This window comes from Triticum aestivum, chromosome 2D (assembly GCF_018294505.1).
Source record: "Triticum aestivum cultivar Chinese Spring chromosome 2D, IWGSC CS RefSeq v2.1, whole genome shotgun sequence".
Classification (NCBI taxonomy): Eukaryota; Viridiplantae; Streptophyta; class Magnoliopsida; order Poales; family Poaceae; genus Triticum; species Triticum aestivum.
In genome coordinates, this window is record NC_057799.1 from 112,931,805 (window position 1) to 112,942,218 (window position 10,414).

At 49.4% G+C, this 10,414-nt stretch overlaps 2 protein-coding genes across 2 annotated transcripts; both read right to left on the bottom strand.

Annotated features, from left to right (window-relative positions):
- Nucleotides 1-3,187: 3,187 nt before the first annotated feature.
- Nucleotides 3,188-4,635, bottom strand: LOC123048976 (uncharacterized). Its single transcript, XM_044471984.1, has 2 exons — nt 4,115-4,635; nt 3,188-4,024 (listed from the first exon to the last, which is right to left on the bottom strand). The coding sequence occupies exons 1-2, from the start codon at nt 4,499-4,501 to the stop codon at nt 3,617-3,619; spliced, it is 795 nt and encodes a 264-aa protein (XP_044327919.1). The 5' UTR covers nt 4,502-4,635; the 3' UTR covers nt 3,188-3,616.
- Nucleotides 4,636-7,471: 2,836 nt separating this feature from the next.
- LOC123048977 (protein FAR1-RELATED SEQUENCE 7) lies at nt 7,472-9,293 on the bottom strand. The gene is made up of 2 exons (XM_044471985.1): nt 9,222-9,293; nt 7,472-9,079 (listed from the first exon to the last, which is right to left on the bottom strand). Exon 2 carries the CDS (start codon nt 9,060-9,062, stop codon nt 7,701-7,703), a length of 1,362 nt encoding a protein of 453 aa, XP_044327920.1. The 5' UTR covers nt 9,063-9,079; nt 9,222-9,293; the 3' UTR covers nt 7,472-7,700.
- Nucleotides 9,294-10,414: the final 1,121 nt, after the last annotated feature.

Genomic DNA, 10,414 nt, shown 5'->3' on the forward strand with positions numbered 1-10,414 from the left:
TGGCCCATTAGCACACTGATGTCAAATTTGTCATTTTTATATCTTGAGCAATGTTACGAATTTTGATTCAAATTTTTGTGACAACTTACATTGATATTGTGTCAATGCACTAAATTTTTTTCAAATTTTTTTCAAACATTTTTGAGTGTGCAATGGAGTCCGGTGCACCGGTAGCACCAATTGCTCCGGTGCACCAGATACGTTCCCTATGTGCTGAAGATGTGTTTGGTCTTGAAAACGACATAGATGAAGCTAGCCAGCTGCTGGATGTCTAGGTGATGCACATACGTACAATGATTGATTCTAGAGACCATGCATGCCACCGACGTACGACGTCCAGGCTTTTGAGCAGATGAATTGTTGGAGAGGAACATGCTACGTGTCTCATGTATCCTTCTTTTTCAGATTTGCAACGTGAATCTTTCCTTCCTTTCCAGATTTTTTCGTTGTGTACGGCTTGCCGGCGCATCAGAGCATTTCTAACAGACCCCATAAAAAGCTTCCACCCGTAAAATAACTGCCAAAATGCGGGTCGGCGCGAAAAATCCCGCCCGAACAGACCCCGCAAGCGCGGCCGGCCCATAAAAAATTTGAGGGCCACGGCAAAATTTTGACCCCAACCCGCGAATACGCGGGTCCCCCTCCCCCGGCCCGTCGGTGCCCTGCATATAGCGGGAGCGGTTGATGGGGAGGACATTTCAGCCCGCGCTTTTCCCCACCTACCGCCTCCCCGCTCCCCCTCGCCCGTCGTCAGGCCGCCGCCCACGATTCTGGCGAAAGTAGCCGGCGGGATCACGCCGAAAGGCCGTCACACGCATCAAGTTGCCCTCCGCCCTCCCCTCTTGCATCGGCGGGCCGGAAAGTTATAGAGCTGCGGCCCTTCATCGCAGGCGGCGAGTTTGGCTTTTCCGGTCGCCGATTGCTGCGCCAAGCGATGGAATGGTCGGGGAGCACCTCGCGCAACCCCGACAAAGTCCCATTGCCGCATGCAGGTACGGGTTTGTCCTGTCGCCGCCGCCGACGGTTTGCCGGCATGGATTCGACCGGCTGTCCGTCGGGCTCGGCGCTCGCGCGGAGGCTCTGTGGCTCGCTGATGCCACTCATACAGTGAGACGACTGCACGCAGACAGTGTTGCGGCTAACTTCGGGCACGCCGAAACACCCCGGATGGGTGTTTTTCAAATGCGAAAACGACGGGGTTGTTGTTTTCATTCGGCTTTGGCACCGCATTCTTTGGTTCAATTGTGATAGCTCATTTCGAACATCATCATATGTATAGGAAGATGGATGCTCATTTTGATTTTGGGAAGGTGAATACATTGATTTATTGAAGTTATGGAAATTAGAAATCTTCTAAAATGCATAATTGTGGTTCTTGTTTTCTTTGGTCTTGCTATTCTAGCAAATATTTGGTCATGTTCTATGTATCCAATGTTGTTGAAAAAGAAAAGAAATGCATTATCTTGTGTCAAATTGAGGTCAAATTTAGAATTTGCGGGCCGGCGACAGCGGCGTCAGACCAGGCCCCGCAAAGCCGACTCGTAAAAGAGCATATTCCGCAAATATCCTTTTATACAGGTCAGTTTTGCGGGGTCTACCTCTGCGGTCGCCCGCGCCGGCCCGCAAAATCATTTTTTCGTGAACTGCATACATATTTTGTGGATCGGCTTTTTGCAGGTGCTCTCACGTTTCCGGCCAGAGAATGCTTGCTCCAGGAGTAGCCGATATCAACACATGACATAATGTCCGTCTAGAAATCTGCTTTGCTTGCTGGTAAGAAATTTTGGCATCGTCAATCAAAATAACCAGATATCGATCTTGGCTAGCACGGCAAGATTTTCTACAGCCAACGATGCAAAAAAAAGTATTCTAAAAAGCAATTTAAAAAATAAAATTTACAAATTGATCTAGGGGCGGTTTGTTTCTTCATATATTGTTATTTTTTATTTGTTGACGAGGTGCTTACTAAATCTCCCGTGCTTATGATTTATTGGGCATTTGAATATATGCACAAAATTTAGTTGGCAAGCTTCCCATGCATACGCCTGAACTCCAGCTTGAATCAAAAGAGTGGCATGGGTCGACCTGCACTAATTGGACATAATGATAAATTAACTTGGGGAAATAAAAAAATTTAAATACAAAATATTTACATGCACGTAAAACATATATAGAAATGTATATACATATGTGGAAACATGATCATTTTCAAGCTGAGAAAAATAAAAGAAGTTAAGTTACCTGCACTATGCGACACTAGCTATACTTAATATGCCGAAAAATGTTGTTAAACTACAGTAAGTATATATACCGTAAATTATCATATTATTTTCTTAGAGTGAAAAATATCACATTTTTTAATCAAAATTTACATATGTATATCCTATGACACTTCTACATATGTCGATTTTAACATTTTTTTTAATACTTAAAACTAACTAATGTAGTGATCGAGTTAAAATGGTTAGATTTACTGTTGAGAAGAAATAAGTTAACATGTGAGAATAATCATATAGTACTCTGAACTGAACTAAATAACTTATGTTTTAGTAGAAGAGAAAACAATAAGTTATGTGTCACTTGAAGTTTTGGTTTCGGCATCCATAAAGGAACTTCTTTGCACACAAATTCACGTTTATGCAAACTCAAGGGTAATGTGGTCACGGTCAACGTGGAAGATTCATCTATACACTGAGTTTATGCAAATTCCATGTAACGCGTCGGATGACAACTTTTAACAACATGAAATAAGCATGCTCTACATTGAATTAATGCTGGAGTAATCAGACTCATTACTAAAAAATGCCAGAAATCCAATGGACTGGAGGAATGCTACCGGTTAGTTTAGCAGCCTTGACACAATTATTTTCAAACCTATATACATGTCACTTTTGTTTAGACCAATTACCTGTGTGTTTTATATTTGTGGCATTAAGTCTGACGCCCTTCCATGGTTTTTTTTTTTGCAACAATTCCGTGGTATATTAGTGAAGATAGGAAACCCTTTTCCTATAGATTTAACTGTACGAATGCACTGATTAAACAATTATGTATGTTTATTTGACAAAATCACACACAAATATACGAGGATTCAAGTCTTCTGCCATGAGGAAATAAGCATACATTGCTACGAGAAACTTTAACCAATCATCAACATGAAAATGTAACAATAAGTAAAAGGTGGTGGAAACACTACTCCATGGGTGGTGCCAGCATGTAGAAGCTAGAGGGAGAGAACCGCAAAAAATTAAGGTCCATCGAGGAAAAGTACAATTTCCATTGGTTCTTTAGTATTTGGATGATTGTTTTTTCGATTTAAGGGCTGACACGGGCAGCGGCGGAACAAACCTCGCGAATATTCTGTTTTACTGTTCAGCCTTGCGGGGTCTGTTTCATTGCAGGATATTCTGTTCATAATTATGTCACATCTAGATGTGATCTAGACAAACCCTTAAAAAACAAACAAGAACAATGTAGTCAACATAACCCAAACATCATAACCTAAACAAGAACATAACCCAGTCGTCCTTACAAGTTCATCGGCTACCAGGACCTGAAGATTCTGCCCTAAAAAAAGACCAGAAGATTCTGCTTTGATCCTGCTGTCGAACAAACACTAAACAGGTGCACGCCCGAATTGGTTAACGTAAACGAGCGGTTCGAGAGGCGTGACACGTATCTTGGTTGGGTGGGTTTCTTCTTGCTTGACTCGTATCGACACATCATTGAGTTCGCTGCCGCACGGCTTGCCGGCCTCCGCATGGTAGTACGTGACCATCCTGCCGTGCATCCACAGATAGCCGCCGCCTCCAAGCGTCGGGCCGTGGACCAACGAATCCACCGACGGCGCGAACTGCGTGATGGTCGTCATGCCAGGCCTACAGGTCTTCCACTCAGCTGGGCCATCGTAGTCGATCATCGGCTTCCGCTCACACATCTCCTGAAACGCCCGAGCGCGATCCTCCATGCTTGGCTCCGGCGGCGGCGGCGGTGGCGCGCCGGATGACCCCGCGGGAGCCGACACCTGATTAAATCACAAACCAACTTAGCCCAGATTTGATCAACAGATTTACCTAGCCAAGCACGTAAAGTTTGAGATTTCGAGGATCGAGACCTCGATTATTTTGTAGGGGATGAAATGGCATCCGGCGGCCAAGTCTAGGGACGGGACCGCCGTGCACGGCCCGATCGCCTCCTTGGCGGGCTCCTGCAGCGCGCGCGCGGCGCCGGCTTCGGTCTCGAAGACGACCACCGCCCTCATCAGGAGGATGCAGATCGCGACTGCCTCGACGCCGACGAACGCGGCGCGCACGTCCTCTGGGCCTTTCAACGAGCGGAGTTGGACCAGGACGAGGCGGCGGTGGAGGTCGGAGGTGTCCCCGGACCCGGAGAGCTGGTTCGCGACCGGGGCGAGGAGGCTGCGTACCACGGATGCCGTGGCGGCGTCGTCGCCGTAGACGCGGCGAAGCATTATCACGTCCCTTCGTACCGGGATCTCCATGCTAATCAGGCTAATTTGCTGTTTAAGTGTCGTTGATCTGAATCTCAGAACTAAGATCTGGGTGCTTCTCTTGATCTGAAATATATGTAGGGGAGTTGTGGTCGGGTCCAACTTTTATGCCGGTTTCGGGTCCGATTAAGACTAAACAAACGAGAGATTATAGCTAGGCAAACAGACAAAGGCGACTACTATGAGTCATCCGACGAAATCAATCCGGTCGCCAGCCGCCGTCCGATCGATCCATTCGTTCCAGCCCTTAGATACGTCAATGCACGCTGACCCTTCTCTCTCGCCCCGGATTCAATTATCAGCCCCTCTGCTCTGATCTAGCAACACCGCAAGTTGCCGGCGAGCGTCCATCGCAACACCGGAGAGCCGCCATGACGAGAGCTCCATAGCAATATGATAGGTGCAAACACGTTGAACGAGTTCATGCCCGAGGGTGCCTCGATTTTCACGTCCTAGGGTCGAATCGGGAGGGATAACTAGCTGTAATCATCCAGGACAACTAGATTTATACCTGCCAAGGTTGGATGCAACCCGTATGTTGGGATGGTTGACTTGAGCTATAAGAACTCCAACCCATTGTCCGAACAATTACAGAACCACAAATCGGGACTAACCCACATAAAACGGTTGAAACCGTAGAGTGCGAATTATGAGGAACCAGAGGTTCCTTCTCGCAAATCCGGATGAGAACTCACAAGAGCAAATGTAGTAAGGATCTCTCGGATCTCTAGCAGTCTTCCTGCGTATTGTAGCCGAATGGTTTGGCAAAAGGTTTCTAAAAGGATGGGGAAGATGGGGTTTTATAGTAGGGACAACCCCCCTTAGCTAGGTGTGAAAAAGTTTCAAAAGTAATCAGCTTTGCATGGCTTCCTTGGGGGAATAAGCAGTTAACTTCGGAAGTTGTGGGGGAGTTCCTTCGTGAAGCCTTGGCAGTCTGAACACCTTCCACAAGAATGACTAGACTGTTTGATTGACAAGTTCAAATCATGTGAGTTTTTTTTTTGCATTGAAAAGTAAATTTGATGTAGCTTTTGATGATGTACCCCTATGGACCCGTCTCTCCTTCAAATGGGTGTGACACAACGGAACATCAGAGGTAAAAACTGACAGCATCAGCTTCACTTGAAACTTGTTTTTGACAAAACTTGTTTCTTCGACTTTCTTTTTCATGAGCTAAGATGTTGTTTGCGTCTTTGATATTACACCTGAAATAAGCAACAAGGAGATGAAAGTGCAGCCACGTGTTCAAGATTGTAGTATGAACTTAAGTTAGCCTTCACCTGGCCATGTATTTGTTTGACGCAAATTATTATGATTTCTCTTTTGATGTTCAGGGCTGTATCGATTTTTGTCATGTCCTCATCACAACACCCAAAACGGTACGTGTAGCCGCCAGGGAGCACTAACACCAAAGAGCCCCCCCCCCCCCGCATCGGTGATGCCGCATCGAGCCGTCGGCGAAGCTCCATTGCAACCACGACGAAGCTCCTGCGACCCGGCGGCACTCCATTGCAGCACCGACGATGACAGCGGATGCTGCGATGCAGCACACGGTGGCCATGGCGGAAGCTGCAACGCATCGCATAGCAACGATGACGCAACCTGATTTGTCGGAGCTGCAGTGGAGCAGCGGGCGCGAGGCGACTACGGTTTGCAACTGATGTGTAGAGCATGGCGTGTAGGAGCAAGCATTGCAGAAACGCGAGTGGTAGCGGCACCGGTCTAGGGCGACGGGCAATTGTGCTGCCACGGCTGCGATGTGCCGCGGGAAGAAGAAAAAGGAGGAGAAGAACAAGCGACTCAACACTTTCTGCAGGAAAGAGAGATACGGGAGGAAAGGATAAGGGAGAGAGTGAGATAAGCGGCTCGTTGGGCTTATCGGACATGTGGTGCTCGTCAAAGGCGACTTACAAAGCACGTTGAGCGGCTGGTTTTTTTTTTGAAATAAACATGTACTTTATTAATTAGAAATAATAGTTACATCGTCAATAAGTAAATGAACAATATCCCTCATAGGCTCCTTAAATCAGTCCGTAGTGACTGAAAATTTTGCTAGCCTAGCAATTTCATGAGCCACCTTATTTGCTTCCCTATTATAATGTTCAAATCTAACAAGCAGAAAATCACAAGCTATGAAATAGCAATCATCGAACACTGCTGCCGCCGCTCCTGCCGAATGTCCTTCATTTTTCATTACTTCAATCACCTCCATATTGTCAGAATTAACAAGAAGACGATTGCATCCCGCCTTTTGTGCAAGGGATAGGCCGAATCTTAGAGCCAAAGCTTCTGTTGTTAATACGTCAGCACACCAATCAATCCTTCAGTTTCCACCAACAATGAATTTTCCATTATCATCTCTGAGAACAGCCCCAGCTGTGCCCGTAAGTAAATCATGATCATAAGAGGCATCGACATTAAGCTTAACAAGACCCATTGAAGGTCTTCTCCATCCTCCTGATTTACTAATTGCCTTAGGAGAGTGTGCATTAACATAGTTAACCGTTATAGCCCGGGCACTCATGAAAATTTGGTTTCCTAGAAAATACAAAAGCAAGGGTGACTGCTTGATTGATTTCCTAGAAAATCAGACGGTTGATTTGAAACGTTTCCACATACAAAAGTAAGGGCGGCCGCTAGGAATCAATCGACTGATTTCGTAGAAAAATCAGCCCCGCGACGCTTGATAACCCCTGCGAGGTCAGCAACGACGCCCTGCCGCTGCATCGGCATCGACAAACTCGCAGCGGCGGCGATGTTGCGACACCCCGACAAGTGCAGAGCCGGTGAGCAGCGACGGCGGCCGCTGTTCATTCATTCCACAAACTGAAAAAGTGACCAAACAAAGGGGCATATTTCCCGAACAAAAAATCAGCCCGTTTCTGCTGATTCCCTGCCCGGATAAAGCATCAACACTTCAACTAATTCTCAAAAAATAAAAATAAAAATCAACACTTCAACTAAAAGCTCCCTCAAAATAAAAGCTCCACATAATTAAAATGACAGCAATTCACATTCATAATTAACCTACTTCATGGGCATCTCATACTGCCCGATACACCTTAATTAGAACACTGATTTAGTACGTGCTTACCAATGGATACTGGTAGAAGATAGATAGTAATGTAAGTCGCAAGACCAATGGATACGAGTAGAAGATAGTTGATGTCAGTCAGTCACGTATAAGAGATCAAGAAGATAGCTCCCTCTCCTGCAGCCAGTCCTGCAAGAACTCCTTGATCTCCTCGAACTCCTCGGCGTCCTGCGACGCCAGGTCGAACACCTTCCGCCCCAGCGCCTCCATCTCGCCGAGCCGCTCGCGCCTTGTGTCACCCCGCCGCAGCAGCCGTCCCAGCTTGCAGCACTTCGGTATGGAGGACGCCTTTTCGTGCTGCAGCACGTGGAGGATGTGCCGGCATGGCAAGCCGTCGCGCTCCATCTTCCGGCAGCTGCACTTGAAGACGGCGCTCGAGTGCGTCTCCTTGTCGTCGTTGGCGCGGTCGTGGAACTGCAACACGCTGAAGAGGTCGCCGTGGAGATCCAGCGTGTAGACCTTGTGGCCGGAGCCGTCGCAGCTGCTGCTCAGGGTGTCCACGATCTCGAAGTCGTCCAGCGCCTTGATCTCCTCCAGCACGATGGCGAAGTTGGCCGGCGTGAAGGACCGCGCCGCGTCTTCCTCGAGGCGCTCGTGCTCGGTGGTCAGCTCAACGCGGGACTTGTCGGCCTCCTCGTCCAGCTCGGCCTCCTGCGCGCGCATGTACTTGCCCCTGGAGTCCGCGCGCTGGAGCAGGGCGAGCAGCGTCATGTCCTCTGAGAAGCGCGTGCGCAGGCCGGAAGATTGGCAGAGACACTCCGCGTCCTCGTCTTCGTCTCTCGCCATGCCGAGGAAGAACTTGTCGCGGACGAAGGCGGCGGCCCAGAGCTCCCTCTTCACGTACATCCTGCAGAGCCACTCCTGGTTGCTCGCCGTCCTGTGGCTGGCCACCAAACTGCGCCACCGCTCCTCGAACTCCACCGGCGAGCAGCCGTCCTCGAACATCAGCGACCTGAAGCCGTCCTGGTCCGACCAGCCGCCGAGGTGCTCCCTGACGCCTTCCTCCAGGTGGCACGAGCAGATCCGGTGGTTGGACAGCGGGAGCACGGTCTCGACGGCGTGGACCAGCGCGTCGCCGCCGTCGGTGATCACGGACTTGGGCCTCTCCTGGCCCATGGACATCGCGAAGGCCCGCAACAGCCAGACATAGGAGTCGGGGGACTGGTCCGCGAGGACGGCGCAGCCGAGGAGCACGGGGCGGCGGTGGTGGTTCATGCCGAGGAAGGGGACGAAGGCCGCGCCGTACCTGTTCGTCCCGAGCGCGGTGTCGATCACGACGACGTCGTCGCAGCGGCCGCAGCCGCTGGCGCGCGCGTCGGCGTCGGCCCAGAAGAGCCTCTTGAGGCGGCCCGCGGCATCGACCTCGTACTGGTAGAAATGGTCAGGGTCGTCCTCGTTCTTCCTGCGGCGCAGTTCGCCGAGAACCGCCGCCGTGTCGTCGCTGCCGATCAGCGCCATGGTCGGTCTTGTGCGGCCTAACAGGTGGCCAGAAAATCAATTCGAAAAATCAAACGAGAAGGCGATCGATCGACACGCTGAAATGCAAGCTCGAACGAGTAAAGCAAACCAAAGTAGGGCGATTGGCGAGTAGTAACAGGGACCGGGGCGAGCGGGTACCTCCGGGCTGCGGCGGCCGACGGGGGAGGGGCGGCGGCGGCTGCGGAGATGGCTTTTGGGGCAGCAGGAGGAATTGTGGCGAGAGAGAGTACGCAAGCGTGGAGCTAGGGCCTAAACATTAGGGCCTGGGCCGTGGCAACGGATCAGATCGGGTACACCGGACGGTGTGTTATCCAAAAAAAAAAAGGTGATGTAATTTCTTTTTCTAAAAAAAGGTGATGAAATTTAAAAAAAAAAAGAGTAGGTGATGGTGTGTTTTCCTATATTTTCCACTTTATCCATCATGTCTCGGAACCAAAAGTGGTTTCTAATAATAGGAATTGGATTCCCTCAAAGAAAAAACGAAGAGGGAGCTGTCTTTGTAGAAAAAAATCCTTGAAACGAATACGTATTGGCTGAGTTCGCGAATTGGCTTGGATCACCATAATTGCTTTTGAATGACCACATTCATATCAACACCCTGCTGTGTCCACTCACCTAACTCTGCAGATGGTGTAGGAGCCACAGTAGCGATACGGCAGGAGAGTTGGGGAGCCCCAAATCTGTGCCCTCGGTCCCTACATAGTAGGGATAGAGTTTCAGGTGTCGGTGTTTCGATGGTGGCGGCGGCGACACGACGAATAAGTCTTCCCCGACTTGAGCCTCATCTCGGCGTCTTCCTCGGAGGCGGCGACGTGGTGGGTGGAAGGTGGTGCAGCGGCGTGTTGGCGTTCGGCGTCGGCGGGCTTCTCTGCATCTTGCGGATTCTGAATTTGTTTGCTCTCGTTGGTGATGGTGCCTCGACATGTTCGTGGTTCGTGAAGCCGACGCAAGTGATGATGCGGTGCCGATGTGGTTTCTCTCTGGCGTGTTGGTCCTGCTGGGCCGAGGATGGAGACTTCCCGCCGTCAATAATCCATGCGCATAACCATGGTTTTCGCTGGTTCCGGGAGGGAGCGGCGGCGCGCCCTCATCCCGCGCTGGTGTGGATGTTGGATCGATTTCCCGGGGTTCTGTTTGTAATTCTCTTCTTGTTTGGGAATGCATTGTATCACTGCATAATGTCAATATAATTCAGGGTCTTATTTGCGCAAAAAAAATGCACAAAACACATGGGAACTATTTCCGAGCATTGCTTCGAACTTTCTGTTTGACCATATGTTTCAGGATGCCTACAACTGCGCATGTCCAAATGTGTATCCGTTAATGTAAAC